Source organism: Hesperophylax consimilis, chromosome 17 (genome assembly GCF_061612785.1).
Source record: "Hesperophylax consimilis isolate HC1 chromosome 17, BYU_Hcon_1.0, whole genome shotgun sequence".
Classification (NCBI taxonomy): domain Eukaryota; kingdom Metazoa; phylum Arthropoda; class Insecta; order Trichoptera; family Limnephilidae; genus Hesperophylax; species Hesperophylax consimilis.
The window spans coordinates 15,034,721-15,054,143 of NC_142852.1; the positions used below are offsets into that span (position 1 = coordinate 15,034,721).

At 36.4% G+C, this 19,423-nt stretch overlaps 1 protein-coding gene across 2 annotated transcripts in view; it reads right to left on the reverse strand.

The window, feature by feature from the left end:
- Nucleotides 1-1,823: 1,823 nt before the first annotated feature.
- The window catches only part of Tcs4 (Threonyl-carbamoyl synthesis 4), a 41,362-nt gene continuing 23,762 nt past the window's right edge, over nucleotides 1,824-19,423 (reverse strand). The window contains exon 9 of one of the 2 annotated variants that reach the window (XM_089642043.1): nucleotides 1,824-2,057. In XM_089642043.1, coding sequence (XP_089498169.1) covers nucleotides 2,030-2,057 — 28 coding nt within the window. In that variant the 3' untranslated portion in view covers nucleotides 1,824-2,029. Of the gene's footprint in view, nucleotides 2,058-17,753; nucleotides 18,037-19,423 lie in introns of those variants that run through there. The other variant, XM_089642042.1, reaches the window with a different exon arrangement.

Here is a 19,423-nt window from a genome sequence, read left to right on the forward strand (position 1 = left end):
GTATATTTATAGGAATATAGAAGTGAGAGAGAGAACATCAACATAATGGAATATTGTTTCCATTCTTGAACTTTTGACCTTCGTATTTACTCATAATCCTGCGCTCAACTGTTTCACTGCACAACATGTCTTAACTATTGCAGATGAAAAGAAATATTTAATTATTTTAAGGTAATTTTATAAGAAGTTGGTTTCTGGAAAAAATTAACTAGTACATTTTTAGTTTAGGAGATATAATGGCTTTGGTAGAACCTTCAAATTTAATGGTTGGGGGAGCGCAGGTGAGGAAGAAATTGTGGGAAGAGTAGGGACTTTTGTAAAAATACTTCCTGGAGGAAGTACTACTCATCTGCGAATATTCAGCTTTCCCCTAGTTTTATCCAGTTAGGGTCGATTTTTTTTCTAGATTGACTGTAATATTAATCTTTGAGACTTTCACCATCCGTTGCAATAAAGCTAGTCATGCAAATGGACGGTATATTTTTCATGTGCGTATAATATAACTCTACGTCAGAAAATTTTGGTTTGATAATTATACGAATTTCAATACATACTGTAACATACTAAAACTTTTGGCTCTTCAAAATAAAACTATCAAACTAAAAATTTCATCCAACCATGGGAAGGATTTCTAACAAAAGCAATTTTTTTGAACATATGGCGCAAATGAAACATTTATTGTCATTAAATTGCCATTCACTTGCATTCCGAGCACGAGAATGGTTTCTCTCCACTGAGGGTTCTGGAATGTTTAACCATTTTGCTTTTAATAGAGCACTTGTACGTGCATTTCGAGCAAGAGAATGGTTTCTCTCCAGTGTGGGTTCTAGTATGACGAACCATGTTGCGTTTAATAGAGCACTTGTACGAGCATTCTAAGCACGAGAATGGTTTCTCTCCAGTGTGGGTTGTAGTATGTGAAATCATATTGCTTTTAATAGAGCACTTGTACGTGCATTTCGAGCAAGAGAATGGTTTCTCTCCAGTGTGGGTTCTAGTATGTGAAATCAAACTGCTTTTAATAGAGCACTTGTACGTGCATTTTGAGCAAGAGAATGGTTTTTCTCCAGTGTGGGTTCTAGAATGTGAAACTATATTGCTTTTATTTGAGCACTTGTACGTGCATTCCGAGCACGAGAATGGTTTCTCTCCAGTGTGGGTTCTAGTATGACGAACCATGTTGCTTTTAATAGAGCACTTGTACGTGCATTCCGAGCAAGAGAATGGTTTCTCTCCAGTGTGGCTTCTAGTATGTGAAACCATTCTGCTTTTAATATAGCACTTGAACGTGCATTTCGAGCAAGAGAATGGTTTCTCTCCAGTGTGGGTTCTAGTATGTGAAACCATTCTGCCTTTAATAGAGCACTTGTACGTGCATTTCGAGCAAGAGAATGGTTTCTCTCCAGTGTGGGTTCTAGTATGTGAAATCAAACTGCTTTTTTGAGAGCACTTGTATGTGCATTCCGAGCATGAGAATGGTTTCTCACCGGTGTGGGATCGAGTATGTGAAACCATATTGCTTTTAATAGAGCACTTGTACGTGCATTCCGAGCACCAGAATGGTTTCTCTCCAGTGTGGGTTCTAGTATGTAAAACCATACTTCTATTAACAGAGCACTTGTACGTGCATTTCGAGCAAGAGAATGGTTTCTCTCCAGTGTGGGTTCTAGTATGTGAAATCAAACTGCTTCTATGAGAGCACTTGTATGTGCATTCCGAGCATGAGAATGGTTTCTCACCGGTGTGGGATCGAGTATGTGAAACCATATTGCTTTTAATAGAGCACTTGTACGTGCATTCCGAGCACGAGAATGGTTTCTCATCGGTGTGGGTTCTTGCATGAGAGAGCATATACCATTTTGAAGAGCTTTTGTAGGTGCATATTGAGCACGAGAATGGTTTTTCGCCGGTGTGTGTTCTAATATGCGTAATCAGAACACTTTTGTTCCTAGCCCTGTAGGTACAAGTTGGGCGGGAAAATATGTTTTTTCTTGTGAAAGACTTTTTTGCATTCGGGTGTTTTGAATCACTAACAGATATTTTTGATGAAACGAAATCTGAAAACACAGAAATAATTTATAATGATATCGTCGTTATCGACAGCAAAACATAACATCTGTCAAGAAAAAAATGTTGACATTGAAATTTCAACAACAAACCTAGACCATAAAATTTATAGAATGCGTAAAAGGAATGTTGACAAACCGAGAGGAATAAATGTCGACTTTCCAGAAGCAAAGTGGCATAAAATATGACTAGGCAAGAAACATATTTTTAAACAATATAAGGTTTTACCATGATCAAATAATTCTACAGCGTAAGCAGTTATCTGACCTAAGAGACGAACTAGAAAAAAGAAAGACATCTGGCGAAACGGACACCACAAAAAAATAAATTACCAATAATCCAACAATTGTCAAAATGTACCCAAAAGCCTAAATTCTAAAATAAAAATTTTCTATCAAACGTACGTGGACTAAGAACTAAATTACAGGACCTGAAATCAACCTTACCTTACTTGGACTACGACTCTTACACCTTCACTGAGACATGGCTAAATAAAATCATACACAATAAAGAGTTGGGTTTCCTTGAACATACGTAAATAGAAAAGATAGAAGCACTAGCAATAAAGCTAGAGGAAGTGTTGTGTTAGTATCCATACATAACAAATTTAATTCAAGAAAACTCAAATGCATCAATCCACATCTAGAACAACTATTCATAATGGTGTCTGCCAAAAAGGAAAAAAATATAATCGGCTGTATCTGTATTCCCCCATCTTCCGACGCCCAACTTTATAAAGACCCTAGATGCTGAAACATTCCGAAGAAAATTTCCTGATGTCACTATGATCTCGGCAGGAGACTAAAATCAGCATATGTTACATGGACATAGAAAACAATAAAACTTCGTGCACGGACAACATCAATCATGCTTCTCATGAAATAATCGAAATGTCAAATTTTCTAAGCCTTCGGCAGTTGAACTATGTATACAGTGCAAACTCTCGTCTTCTCGATCTTGTATTTTTCCAATTCTTCCCCCGTTAAAGTATCCGCATCTGACGAATTCATTCTCTCAATCAAAAAGTATCATCCCCCTCTAACGGTTGAATTCTACATTCCAATAATAAAAAAACATCCGTCTACATCAGGGGTTCCCAACCCCGTGCCCTCGGGCACCATTGCGCCCGCGGAACAATTCGTTTGTGCCCGCCCACTATTCGACAGTGAAATAATTTTTTCATAAACATTAATTAAAAATGTGAATTTTTTTTATATATTTGTAAGAGTTTTAATTTTTTTGAGTGCCTAGTTTCATTAAATACGTTCGTATGTTTGCGATATTATATGTATGAGTGGTTCCTTAGTCTGGAACAGGGAGTTCTATTTGCACATTACTTCTTGTACACGTAGAAAATCCGAAGTGAACGAACGATATCGAAACAGACTATAGTCAAATTATCAATTTTTGTCTTCTACTCACTGGAATTTTTGGACTTTGAAGAAAAAGTCAATGAAATGGTAAATAATTTTTTTTTATTCTTAATAATGCTATCGATCTGTATTTACCCGTGTCTAAAAATATTTCGCATAAATACCCAAAATGGTTTAATAACGACCTTATTAGAGTAATAAGAAATAAAGCTAATGATTATGCAAAATTTTGCGAACTAAGAAAGATTACCAAAAAATGATGAAGTTATGTTACAAAAAATGCATCGGTAACAGCGAAGAATTGACTTCTGTCAGCTATCAGAACATTTATAAATTTTCAAACATGCTTAATTACAATGATTCAAGTATACCCTCAAACATGTATTTAGATAATTAAATGGCCGATAACCCACAAGAAGTCGTGAATCTGTTCAAACAGTCTCCATTGTTACGACACTACAACAGCTATAAATAAAAATAAGATCAAGTATAATCGATTTATATTTGAAGAAAGTGATATTAGAACTAAACTAAAATCCCTTGATCTTTACAAATCGGCAGGCCCCGATAACATTTTTCCAATATGCTTATCCAAATGTTTATCAGTCTTAACTTCTCCTCTCACAAAACTTGTTAACTCGTCTTTAAAAAGTGGTACCTTACCGAAACAATGGAAAACAAGTTTTCTGTGTCCAATATTTATAAAAGGTCACAAATTAGTCATTTCTAACTATAAACCTATATGTATACAGTCGTCAATCCCTAAATTATTAGAATCCGTTCTTCTCTTAAAACTATCGCCCGAGCTTAATAAAGTGATTTCACATCGACAACATGGTTTCATGGCAAAAGATAGACTCTTATAAATTTAATGATATATCAGGAATATCTTTTTAATAACATGAACAAGCGTCTTCAAACAGACGTGGTGTATACTGACTTAAGTAAAGCCTTCGACCAAGTCTCACATAAAATACCCATACATAAACTAAGAATCCTTGGAATAACCGGAAAAATATCAGTCAAACTCAACTAACACAATTCACAGCAATTTCAAATTTTCACCAGTGTTCAACAGGGGTAACATTTGGGTCCAGTATTGTTTATCTTGTTTATCAACAACATAACTACCGTTTTTGATGGAGTTATAACTCCATATATTAAAATACTCATATATGCAGACGATCTTCAAATTTACAAAACTATTACTAATGACCGTCACGAATTAAAATAAAATCTTATGAGGCTACAAGAGTGGTGCACCCGTAATGAACTGTTTCTTAACATCGAAAAATGTCAAACAATAACTTTTGCACGAATCAAAAACCCATATTGCATCAATATAGAATTAACAAAATTTTCTTAAAAGAGTAGAGCAAATTAAGGACCTTGGGATTGATTTTGACAGTGCATTATATTTTATTCCTCATATAAATGAAATAACTAACAAGGCCACGAAATGTTTATGGTTTATTTTGAGAACGGTGAAAGATTTAAAATTAATTAACTTCTTTAAATTGCTATTCATTGGTTTGGTGAGAAGTAATCTTTAGTATAATGCAATAATCTGGGCTCCATTTTATAAGCTCTCTAACTAAAAATTGAGAGAGTGCAGTATAAGTTCCTGAGATTCATTAATTTTAAATTAGGAATTCCAACTGAAGATCATCAAAACCAAATCAAATTCTAGCGGTGATACGTATCGAAACCGAAGTTACCGGTCTGTTTTATTTCTCCTGAGCTTTTTAGGGCGGCAGTCTGCGGGGTAAACTAATGTTCGATAGGAGAGGTCATCGGAAGAATAAGTGAATAGCTTACCAAGACTTTGTTCGATCCTTTCAAGATGAACGAAACATTCCTTTTTAATGTCAGGATAATCAATATCTATTTCCGAGAATACTTGGGCATGTTCTTCTACCACTAGAGTCCATGGGACACACTCGATCGCAGTAGCTTCATCGGTCTCCTGTTTGACAGTCCCAAACGGCAATAGTGCTTCAAAAGGTGATGTTGGACATTCTTCTTGGGAGATAGTGTCCGGTTCTGACTTTATGACACCGACATCTAAGGTCACAAGATCCATTTCAGGTGAACTGCAATTTAATTCTGATTTTAGCATGATATTCTGGAAAACGAAATAATCGTTGATATGCCATATTACTATGGCACTTGATGACTACTCTGTCGTGAATATTAATCCAAGACATTGGATTTTATTGAAGTTTGAATGCAAAAATGCTTCAAGATCGTAATTTATAACAATTCGATAGCATGAAATATAATTTTATCTAGTGAGAGGAGCACTATAAATAACAAAAACACATATTTAAAATAATACACCCATAAATGGAATAAGCTTGTTTATGGACAGGTTTTGCAAACATTAATAATAATTCAGTTTATTTTTCCAACGGTTGATTATTGTAATACTATCTAGTTAGTTGGGCTTTAAATACTTGTATGTATGATGTGCTAGTTAAGCGGATATCAAGTACAAAAATGGGTCTGACGCTCGGTATATCAGTGGTTTTTAAACGCGGTTAGGCATATAATCCGTATATAAGTTCTATAGATATCACCAACATATTGTTGTTTTCATAAATAAGATTTTCATAGAGAAACGTGTATTGATATCTTTGCAAAACCAAACTCATGTATATTGTTGTCGCGATTTCATTAATAAAAGAAATGAAATCCTCGCCCCTCTGATTGAAAACAGTATTGCCTCGATTAACGAATCATGAGTTTAATTTGCTTAATGCTTTCGTTATACTTATCACATGTAAAAAGGTGTGTAAATATCGGTTGCTTTTAACCCTTTCACCCTTTTTCTTTTAATTTGAATGAACGTTAAAAGTCATTAACGATTTTCTGGATAATTACTGTGAACAGTGAATCGAACAGTTGTTTTTATTATAGAACACGTCTTTATGTGTTAAAATATTTGTAATTCGAGTAGAAAATATTGATATCTCACCTTAAATGATGTAATCAACGACGACAGAAATTCGATGAAACTCATAATCAGCAGATGTCAAAATATTTATCGGGTTTGTGGTGGGAATAAGGATTTCAATTATATTAATAAAATTATGACAAAATAACCGCTGAACACAAACTGTTGCCACATTAGAACTTTTAAAATCTTTTAAATACCTTACCGGACTGTTTTAGAGTGAGTTTGAGCTCAATGAGGCATTAAATTTGATAATGATAAAAGTAGGCAATGTACGTAAATTTCTGTGAGACGAAGAAAGCAGGTATTATTTATGTAAATGTCTACTTAACAAGTGTCACTCCAAACGGCTTGCCGTCTTTAAATGGAACAGCTTTGCGGCTCAAGGATTGAGCCGCCGATTTTGTCTGCTTAAATTTGAGTGATGCATATCGTACTTAGCGAGGATACGGAGCTACTGATATACCGGGACTCAACTACGGTTTTTTGAGATGTGGATTATTTTTTATAATGGTGGGTACTAAACGTAGAAATGAGATCAAAACAACCGGTATTACAGTTTCAAGTCCTGTTGAGATTGCTAATTGAATAAATGTCTCACGAGGTCGCAACATAAAAGTAATTGCACTTACCGTTTCGACTGATTGGTTAGAATGAGACATATATATGCACATTCGTTTTTGTGTTGACGAGCATGAATCGCCAGTTGCGGGTATTTTTCTAATTTAATTATTGAAAAACTAATTGAAAATTGAGAGACGTGTGATGACAGATAGGTCCATGGGTAAAATGATGTCAAAGACAAATACGACCATAGACAAAACACATTAGTACATGAAACGGAACAAAAAATAATATGACTATCCTGCAATCGTTCATTCTTTTGTAAGTAGTTTATTTAATGGTAGGACTTCAAATCTAACAGGTTCAGAAAATAAATTTTTTCTATTCTACCAAACTTAACATCATGTGGCGCGTTCCAAATTACTGATCCTGACTCTAATATTAAGCGAATAAATGAGAAATATAAGTGGTGATTTAATTAATTTGACGGCCTTTGTGGTCGAAGAGTAAGGCTCTCGACTAAAAAACCAAAGGTCGCGGGTTCTAATCCCGGCATTATTATAAGTATATGTAAATGCAATATATTTGCGGCAAGTTCGTGAATGGACGATGCTCTCAGTATCGCCCTAGTGTATGACCACAATTCAGAATTGAAATGTTCCTTGAAATTACTTTGCGCGTGTTTGGTGACATCTCAAATGAATCCTTACCCTCCCAATTACTTTCAGCTTCCCAAAATACCCCAATTCGAGATGACTTAGTCAAACTGGCTCCAGACGCTTCAAAAAGTACATATTATGGCGATCTGAAGGGTCAAGTGAATCTTAAAATGAATTTGATTCAAGTGATTCTTAAGATGAGTTTGCACCTTTTTTTTTTTTATATTTACTCCACACAGGAGGCCCTGAAGAAAATAATTTCCCTCAGGGCCTATGTCATATTTGGGGATGCTGTGTGGAGGGTCTGTTTGTGGAGAGGAAGGAGTGAACATGGGTCTTGAAGTGTCCCATGTTGTAGGAGGGAGGAAACACAGAGGCCGGCAGTTCGTTCCACAGCCGAGCTGTTGAACTTAAGAACGAATCGTAGAAGCGACCCGTTCTCATGTGACAAGTGTCAACTGTGTACAAATGTTGGGCGCGCGTTTGGCGTGTATCCCGACTACGCACCGGTGCCGAAGGGATCAATGACGCTAGTTCCTCAGAGCATCTTCCATTGTAATACCGATAGAACAAGGACAGCATACCTACCTGACGCCTGTGCTCTAAAGATTGCAGTCCGTTTGTTAAGATTGGGGAATCTATCAAACGGACCGCCCGTTTCTGCACAGAGTCAAGGGTTTTTTTCAGGTATTTTGGGGCTCCAGACCAGAGATGGCTGCCAAATTCGACAGTAGGGCGCACTTGCGATTTTTACAGGGTGAGCAGCTGTGTACTATTAAAGTATCTGCGGGCCCTGTACAGTACGCCCAGCTTCTGAGAGGCCAACTTTACAATGACTTCGATGGAGCCCCCGTACCTGAGCTGGTCACTTATAGTTACACCAAGCATATCAATGGATGGCCTGTTCGGAAGATTGCTTCCGTTGAAGGAGACTAGATTATCATTTGGATCCCTTTTAGACGTAATCAGACAGGATTGGGTCTTTGAAACATTAAATTCGACGAGATTATTTTTACCCCAGGAGGAAATACTCTCGAGATAACCGTCCATTCTCTGCTTCAAAGCCCTCCGAGCCGTTGGAGTTTGTGTGCCCTTTGGGGGCTTGTCAAACAAAAAGCTATCATGAACTGTACTGTCATCCGCGTAACAATGAATCGGTGCACATGTCAAAAGGTCATTGATGTGCAACAAAAACAAAGTCGGAGACAGAACCGATCCCTGTGGGACGCCAGCATTTATGGAGTGCGAGGAAGAGGTGAAACCGTCAGCTACCGCCTGAATCGACCTATCCCTTAAAAAGTCAGCAATCCACGTACACAGGGATGCGGGAAGTCCGTAAGAATGCAATTTGTTGACAAGTCCTCGGTGCCAGACCCGGTCAAAGGCCTTGGATATGTCTAGTGCGACCGTTTGGGTCTCACCGTGACGTTCCAGGCACCGCCCCCAAACATGCGTCACATACACGAGAAGATCACCGCACGAGCGGTTCCGCCGGAATCCGTATTGACGGTCGTTGATAATTTTGTTCTTCTCGAGGTATGTGAGCAGTTTGTCGTTGATCACACGTTCCATCACTTTGGACAGAACTGATATGATCGCTATGGGGCGGTAGTGGGCCGGGTTGGAGCGGTCACCTTTCTTGGGAATAGGGTGAATTACCGCTTTTTTCCAACCAGCGGGCACAGTGCCACACTTCAGGGACATTTTGAAGAGCTTTGTCAAAACTGGAACTATTTCCGCAGCACACCTCTGCAATACCAGGGCAGGTATTCCATCAGGTCCACTAGCTTTGTTAACATTGAGCCCCCGTATGACGTGGAGTACATCCCGATGCCGGATCCTCAGCTTTTTCATATAGAAGCCGCAGTGAGGAACCGACGGCGGAACAGCACCCCGGTCGTCGAGGGTCGAGTTTTCCGCAAACATTTTCCCTAAAAGGTTTGCCTTTTCGGTGGCGGTGTTTGCTAGTGAGCCGTCAGGTCTGGTAAGAGGTGGCAAACTGGGTTTGCAAAAATTTCGACCTATTGAGCCCGCAAGCGACCAGAATGCTCTGCTGCCATGCGGGCAGGCAGCCAGCTTTTTGCTGATCTGCAGGTCGTGTTCGAATTTTGACCTATTGATGATTCTCTTGCATTCCTTTGCCGATTTGTTGTATGCTGATCTGCTTTCGGGCGTTCGAGATGTGTTGTAGGCTCAGTAAGCCGCGTTTTTTCGTCGAACTGCTTCGGAGCATTGTCGACTGAACCACGGCTTTGAGCCCACACCAGTTTCTTTAGTAGTCGATTGTATGAAGCCATCCATCGCCGATTTGATGACTTCACCAATCTCCTGGGCACATCTTGAAGGGTCCGAAGTCCGAAAACAAACAGCTGACCACGGAAAAGCATTGAAATGGGCCCGCATACCGAACCAATCTGCTGACCTATAGTGCCACACTTTTCTCCTCAGCCTCTCATTGGTTGGTCTGAGGCTAACGGGGATTGATGTCGTCACTAGGCAGTGGTCAGATGATCCCAGAGGCGCTGTGACGTCAATCTTATAACCGTGTGGCACAGTAGTTAAGAATAGGTCTAACAGATTGGAGCGGTGAGTCTGGACATCAGGAACCCTTGTAGGCTCCTGAACCAATTGCTCTAATCCGTAGCAAATGGCAAAGGATTCCGCCTGTCGGCCAGCCGAGTCCGTTGGGCCTGAGAACTTCAACCATGGTTCGTTATGTACGTTGAAGTCCCCCAGAACAACAAACTCGGCCGAAGGGTAGCGGGGCAAGAGATCATCAATAGTATCGCTCAAATGTTTGAAGAGCTCGGAAGTGTCTGATTCGCTATGGTTCGGTGAGCGGTATAGACATGCGTAGAATCTTGCCGTACTGGCAAGATTGACGCGCACCCACATTACGTCGAATCTGGAGTTTTCCAGACTCAATAGTCGCACACAGTTGACGTCAGCTCGACTATAGAGGCAGACTCCTCCTTTCAGTCGGAATTTGCTTGCGAGGGTAAAGCCCGGGCAGTCCAGATAGGAGGAGTCTGGCGGCTCGGCTATCTGAGTTTCGGATAGGAAAAGAAGGTTGGGACGTTGGGACAAAAGATGGTGATGGACGGAATTTAAATTTGTGTGCAGGCCGCGAATGTTGGCAAAATTTACCAACAGTTTTGGCCCGCACCGGGGACGCCTGCTACTCGCCGCTGTAATGTTTTAAAAATGTTTTGAAAAGTCCTTGTGTTTAAAGTAAGGTTTTTAATCCAGTTAAGAATTTATAAAACTCATTTATGTAAGGTAAATTCAGACAAGTAAGTACAACATTCTGATGGTAATAGTAATAAGGCCAAATGGGCGGCAGTACTAGTAAGTTAGAAAAATAAAACGGTATTGTTATAAACCCTTGCCAGTTAGAGGATTACGAAAGAATCCATAAAATCTAAAATCAAATCAACCTTAGATTATTAGGGTATTAAGGTAACAATTTTTTTCCCTACCGAGAAAACACAAAGGCTCTAAGTCTACAATAGCCAGGTAACATTTTAAACACCCATATGAGGTAAAAAATGTGAGGCTCATATGACACCGTTATATTTGTATAAAGAACATAAACATTAAATTCAGTAAATTTAAATGATTCACCCCTTCATGGAAAATAAGTATCTGGAAAATCAAAAAATAATCTTAGATTACATCACACACAGACTCCCTAAACACTTCCTGATGGACGCAAGTCTGATGCTTCATTATAAACAAACATTCGTTTGATAAAGACAGAGAAGGTAAAATTCTCCATACTTGTAATACAGGTCATAAACTTGATAGACTAGAATCCTTTGAAATTACCCGCTTCACTAAAAAAATTGTAATGAATAAGCAATTATAATCATCTGTTAAGTCTCCGCTTTTGAATCTATTAAAACTTTCATAATAATTCCGAAATTAAAATATGTATATAGTTTATATAATGACCATCCCTATACCAATGTAAACACATCCCTTCAAAATACAACAAAAAATAATTTAAAGAAATCCCATAATCCCATATATCATAATAACGATTCGACCATAAAATTCGATCATTAATAATTCATATTACTTGTAAGGTTTTTCGCTGAACAATATTAAAACAAACTACCAACCCCTGGTAATTTGCCTACTGGAAATACCAAAATAATTAGATATAACACGACAAAAACGACTTAGTAACATATCGTCACCTTAAAGCAATAGTGGGATATCTTCGAAAAATACACTTTTGAGATAAGTATGCAGTTCGATGTAAAATTTTGTGCTCTACGTGATGCATTACTGGGATATTTTGTAAAAAAAAATGCCAGTGTTACAAGTAAAATCTCAGTATTGAAATGTTCGGTCACTCAGAGCAACACTGAGATATTGATGTTGTCCCACTGTTGCTTCCAAAAGGCCGTTTAAAATACTGAAATGAATTCATTGTCTCACTGATGCTCTATAGTTTTCAATAAGTTGGGTGATCTTCGAAGAGAAACATAAAGAAACTGAAGGTGAATACTGGTCAGGAGTATGTAGCAAAGTCAGGAAAGGTACGCAGATCAAAACAAATTAAGCCTCTACTGTGTACTAATTGTAAATACAAATGTTCTGAATCTGTTTTGGAAGTTGATCGATTAAAATATTTTAATATTTATGATTCCATGAATGCTAGCTAATAGTGGTTATTATTTTGAGAGAGATGGACATTACATACGTGTATGTAAGATTTTTTATGGCAACCTTAGATATAAGAAATAATTCCTTAAGCACTGCATTAAAAAAGAAAACAGACAGCTTCCTGCAAAAGGATGATTTAGTTGATGGTGTTATGAATCACATCAACAGCTTTAGTAGAGTGGAATCGCACTATTGTCGTGCAGGATCAGCTCGGATCTCCAAATATCCAAAAGATGTACAATTTGTACAAATAGAAGTGTGTCTCGGTCGCTAATCTCTATGTTACACACTCTACATACGGGAAAATAGTCAATACCAAATTCAATAAAATTTTTTAAACCAAAAAAGAACCCTTGCGCATTTTGTGTATATTACAACTATATTACTGCAAATGAGAAATTAGAAAAAATAATAATATTCTGAACACATTCAGAATGTAAAGCTATCTCAACAAGAAAAAGATAAAAACATTACCAAGACCACTGATGATACTGTAGTTGCCATTTATGACTTTCAAGCTGTTGTGCCGTTGCCGAATGGCAATATATGTATTTTTTTTATAAGAGTAAGTTAAACTTTAAAACTTCTGTATTTACAATACCAAAACACAACAGGGCCATTGTTATATGCGGCATGAGGGTGTAGCTAAAAGAGGCGCAATTGAAATGTCTACCTGCGTGTACAAATTTTTAAAAGACTTTTGACTTTTGTGTGGCACAGAATAAAAACAAATTTTTATGTTCCATGTACATGCATGCACTATGAACACTTGATATTCAAATCATTACCCTTAAATATCTAATTGTTGGGCACTCAGAGAACGAAGGAGAATCCATTCATTATTGCATCGACAGAGAAAAGGTCAGGGTTTTAAAACAAGGCCTAATATTTATTCCAACGGAGTTAGCAATGATCATAAAGTGTTCCAAGAAGAATGAACCTCGTTATAAGTTAACTGAAATGGAAACAACGGACTTCATTGACTGGAAGAAGGTATGTGAGAAGACTGGAAAAAAAATCTCAATAAACATGGACAAAAATAAATGTATTTGGAATAAAGTTAAGATTTTACAGATCACTAAAGATGAACCGTCAGTTATCAAATACAAAAGCACCTACACCGAGGATCCATTCAATCAGAGTATTAATGTGAGAGAGCGACTAAAGAATGTTCGGAATGAGAATAGTATAAAGTTCCACCTACAATTCCACCCAATAAAAATCGTGATTTCTTATTTCTTTGCCAAAGTGGTGTTATACCAAAAAAACCTCATAATTTTTTTTGAATTAATTAATACTGCCAATACAGACCGCGATGTGCAAGAAGAAAATAACGACGAATGTTCATTGTAGGTTTCCAGGGAATCAACACATATTTGTTTTATTTTTTTTGTTCTTAAAGTTTTCTGTAAAAAAAATTACATACTTTTCTGTTATTTTTGATACATACCTACTTTTTATTCTTGGTTTTCTGTTATTTTTGTTACATACGCTTCTCATAAATAAATTCCACCTTACAATTGTCGTATTGACAAACTATCGGAGTGACTGCGTGTGTACTGTTGAAAATGTATTTATGATTATAAACAGTATGGAAAAACATGCAGAAATAAGAATTATTAGTTATTTTAAGCAATAGTTAATAGTAATTAGCCTGAAACAGTCGTCCACATTGAAAAAATCTCCCGAGAAACAATTATTAATTCATTTATCCATCTAAACTCGTAATATTATTACTATGCTACACTGAGATAATTTGAGATGATTACCAAACACTCCACGCAACAGTGAGATATTTCCAGATGTACGTATACTTTGTCGAAATTAGTATGAAAAAGTTAATTATTTTTCTATTATTACAATTCTGTGTTGATGTTAAATAATTTACCTCTCTTTTACCATATCATTAATCTGCAAGATTAGTTAATTTGATGCTGCTAGAGCTCACGCAAACCTAAAAGTCCTATTATCTCAGAACAGCATTTTTTAAGATATCCCACTATTGCTTTAAGGTGACGATATTTATTTTGTTCCACGCAGAGTTGTGTGTTTCCTATCAAAGCATTCTGCTGTACCCAGTGCAGTTATGTTAACTCACCAGAAAAACCATTCCCTTGTTCCTAGTTTTTTTTACAAATGGATTCGTAAAATTGAATAATTCAAGTGTAAGTTATATATGTATTCCAATTAATTGAGGAATAATTTTAATTTTCTCTAACATTATAACTGAATGAAAATGAATAATAACTGTGTTTTATTTTATTAAATACTAGCTGACGTGTACCCAGCGTTGCTAGGGATTGTCCTTAGGAGATAGACATATACCATCACTTACATTGCTGTAGGCCTTTTTAAGATATACAATTCCGTAGCACATTAATTTGATGTATCTCAAGCCAGCGTTGGAAATTTAGTACCTATAAATATATTTTTACGACTTGTTTATAAAACATAGACTTTTCTCTACTTTCTATAAATATAATATGCATGCACGCGTATCATATATGTAAGCGTTCTGAAAGAAAATTTCTAAATGAAAGTGAAAACCCTATCAATATCCGTTGCACAGTTTAGAACAGTGGTTCTTAACCTGGGTTCGATCGAACCCCAGGGGTTCGGTGAGTCAGTCTCGGGGGTTCGGTGGAGGTCAAGACCCCCGACTTATATGATTCGTGGTGACATGCCCCGCTTGTCCATCATTGGCTAAAGGTGATCACGCAGCGGTAGAGCTTGCGATTACCGGTCAAGATGGCCGCCCGAAAATGACCATAGTCATTATATACGGACCATAGACATTTACTCCTAATTTTTCAAATTAGGAGGGGTTCGGTGAATGTGCATATGTAACTGGTGGGGTTCGGTACCCCCAAAAAGGTTAAGAACCACTGGTTTAGAAGCACTAAGCGCACAAATAGACAGATGCGGATAGCTACTTTTATTTTATACTATTTAGAGATTTATAAAAGAAAGAGGAAAAACAAATATATATTCGTAAATACGAATTAAATAAGAAAATCTCAACGCGAGTACAGATTAATGCCATATCATTATAGGCAGTCGGATGCGCTGCTATTATAGATTTTATGATTTTTTTTTTAAATCAGTGGTGACTTATTTGAGTATGCCAACACTGGATGATATGATTTGACATTTTCACGGTCAAAAGTAGGTAATGAAGTGATTTGTTTTTTGGGGTATTATGACGTGTTGCGCTACTTCCTTCTTTAGCCAACGTTTCGGACTGCAATGCAGCGTCCATCGTCAGAGCAGATGTCTAATCTGATTACACGTCTGCCCTGATGATGGACACTGCAATGCTGTCCGAAACGTTAGCTAAAGAAGGAAGTAGCGCAATACTGCATAATACCCCAAAACAAATCACTATATCGTACATTCACATTTAAATTACTTGATTGAAATCTGGGGAAACGTTTATAAAACATACAAAAATGAACTACAAGTAAAATAAAACAATGTTATCAAAAAGCTATTTCACTTCAAACGCGGAACTAAAAAATTAAAAATGGAAACAAAACTGGTTTTAAGAAAACTATGATGACTCTGACACAAAGGCCGACGTCCGAGTTTGACGTCCACCGCAGTGTGGTTTCGTAGCACAATATTACATTTACGATGTTTTCAGAATACTATCACAAAGGAAATCACCTGAAATGGATCTTATGAGCTCAGATGTCGGTGTCATAAAGTCAGAAACGGACACAATCCCCGAAGAAGAGAGTCCAACATCCCCTTGTGATGCAGTATTACAGTTTGGGATTGTCAAACAAGAGATAGTAGACGCTACTGCGTTCAAGTGTGAACCTGGGACTCTAGCGGTGGAGGAACATACGCAAGAATGTGGCGCATACTCTAAAATAGATATTGACTTTCCTGATTTTAAAAACGAATGTTTAGTTCATCTTGAAAGAACAGACCAAAGTCGAGGTAAACTATTGACTCATTATTCCATTTCTCTCTGCATTGGGACTTCGGTCAAGTCATTCTATCTCCCCAGGGTATTTTAAGTATGTTTGTATATTTCCACATTCCTAAATTCTTTCTTTCAAATCGTTTGTAATAAAGCTAAGCAGCACTCTGGTTTAGACGCCACTCAAAATATTAGAGAGAACATAACAATGAACCGTCCTGATTTCTACATATAGTTTTAAGTCATGGTTGCAAATATATATACATTTTTTTATTCATTTATTTGTTATCTAAGGGTTTTCAGTGTTTTTCGAAACTATGCAAACATGTTCAAGGTGTATTAGTGTTAAAACTGAAAGGTTGTAACACTTATACTTTGATTTTAATATATCGTTTATGTAACAATTACCTTCAATGCATTTGTTAATTTGTAATTTATTTTTACAGATTTCGTTTCATCAACATTATCTTCTATTGTTACAAAAAAAACGAGAGCTAAAACATCAGTCAAAGAGAAGAAATCGTTCTTCTGCCCTTCCTGTTCATACAGCTCGAGTCATAAAATCACTTTGACTGCTCATATAAGAACACACAATGACCAGAAACCATTCTCGTGCACGGAATGCAGTTTCAGGTGCAGCTGGAAAGGTGATTTAGGTAGGCATGCTGGAACCCACACTGGAGAGAAAGCATTCTCTTGTTTGGAATGCAAATACAGGACCAATCGAAAAAACGATTTAGCAGTTCATATTAGAACCCACACTGGAGAAAAACCATTCTCGTGCACTAAATGTGCTTACAAGAGCAGTCAAAAAACAGCTTTGGCTATTCATACTAGAACCCACACTGGAGAGAAACCATTTTCGTGCTCGGAATGCCCTTACAGGTGCAGTCAAAAGAACAATTTGGCTGTTCATACTAGAACCCACGAAGTAGAAAAACCATTTTAGTGCTGGGAATGTACTTTCAACTGCATACTGAAATAAAGTTTAGTTAAGCATGTTGGAACCCATGCTGGAGATGTTTAGTACGGTCACACATGGTATTTCCATTCAGTTTACAGAATTTTGTCTTTTTTCGTCACTTCCTCTGCAAGTTTCATCCCTTTCTGTCATATACATCAGGGTTGGTATCAACAGCATTTCATTTTGAGTTTCTAGAAAATTCTTTAAGCAATATTTACCGACTTCTCGTGTTTTTAATACAGTATTCAAGTCCATAAACAAAACATTAAAAACACAAAACAACACGCACTCTGCATAAAATAATTATCTTAAAAAATTATTCCCTTTTTGCTAATATGGTTACGTGTGCTCAACGGAAACGTCATTCAAAGGACACATCAATCTGACTCAGCACAACTATTAATACAAGATGGTGTGAAAATCGCATGAGATAACTTACTAGCCGTTATCAATTATTAGAGTTGGCCTAAACAATATTCACTTGGGAGTACGTGTATTTGTGCATGTTAATTCATTTTCCACAGTGATATCTTTGAGAAAGATCTGATATTTGGGATTCCTAGTTTGTTATTTTATTTATATAAAACAATTAAACTTTAATTATGGCTGCGTAAAATAAAAATCACTTTTATTTTTCCTACATGTTAATAATAAAGCACTCATAATATTACAATTTAATAACAAAAATGTGGTTTATTCAACAAAAATTTTGTAATATTTTTTTGGTTTGAATACATCTACATTTGATGGCCAGTTCCAAGACGTCATTTACAATGTTTGTTCCCAACGCGCATTGCGCTTGGATGTCTACTGAGTTCAAATCGTACGTTAGTCCAATGTTTTTTCTTGCTCTGAAAACAAAATGGAAAACACCCAATTCAAGTTTTAAAATTTCTGATAAAATACAAACTATTGAAATAAATAAATTAATATATACAGTTTTATACAAAAAAAAACTTATATTAAATATTTTATACAAATCCCAGCCTAGTTGACATAAAGTAAGCGTAAAAAAAAAATTATCACCGCCTATAGATGAATTCGTTCTGATCTTACTCAAAATATCAGACAGGAGGATTTTCACTGACCTGGTATTTCTAAATAAAATTCTAAATAATCCATTAGATAATCCAGAATTGGTTGCATTGATAAGCTTTCGGATTCAACTACGTAATAATAGAAGTCGGGATTTATTTCAGTGCAGAATTTCTGGGACTAACTACCATATGTATTCCTCATTGCCCAGAATACTTATGGAGGGAAATAATTATACCGAGTCAGTGGACATCTTCAATTTATCACTTAACAAATACAAAAGATTGTTACTGAGGCAATTTAGTAATGTATAATAAATACTATATAATTTTTACAATTCATTTGTAAATAAATAAAAAATGTTCAACTAATATTTATACCTACTACAATAAATTCTGAAGAAACATAAATAGAATAAATCCCTTCCTACCATAGACATATGAATATTAGTAGACCTGCCCTAAGTGATTAAAAGCGTATTATTCCCCACTCCCCATACCGGTTCCATTGGAGCCGGCTGGGCTCGCGTATGGCTTCCCGTGAATCTTGAGAATGTGACGTCATCATTTATTTATTTATTTATTTGTTAAGACATACACAGTACAATAAGATACAGTTAGAATTTTTTTAGTTATTACATAGTTGTAGTACCTATTACGTATGTCCATAAAATGTCATTACGTAATTTCGCCTGAGATTGTTATAAAAGGAAGGAAGTGTGTGGATAGATAATAATAAATGAATTGAAAATAAGAATTATAATAAGCTCACGAATTGTAATTGACTGTTAATACATAGGAGTTTTGAAAAATGATGTGAAAATATTTTTGAAATTTGTCATGCTAAGAAATTTAATAAGTTAGTTTTGTATGTTAGAAAGGAATCATGAAAGATGTCTAAATGTAGTAATTTTTCGTAATGGGTGTATGTTGTGATTGCGCGAGTAATTACTGAGTTGTTTGCTGCATTGGTATTGTTGGCTTCAATATGAAATAGTGTAGTGTGCCTGGTACGCCTCGTTGGAACATTTAAACCAATGACGGAAAGTAATTCGGGACTATCTATTTTATTATTTAGCAGATTATGTAGAAACAACAGGTCTGACAATGTGCGTCTTTTTTGTAGAGTTAACATATTATTTGTAGTATTGTTGTATTTCTTGAGTAAATGTTTCGAAAATTTATTCTGTATACTTTCTACTAA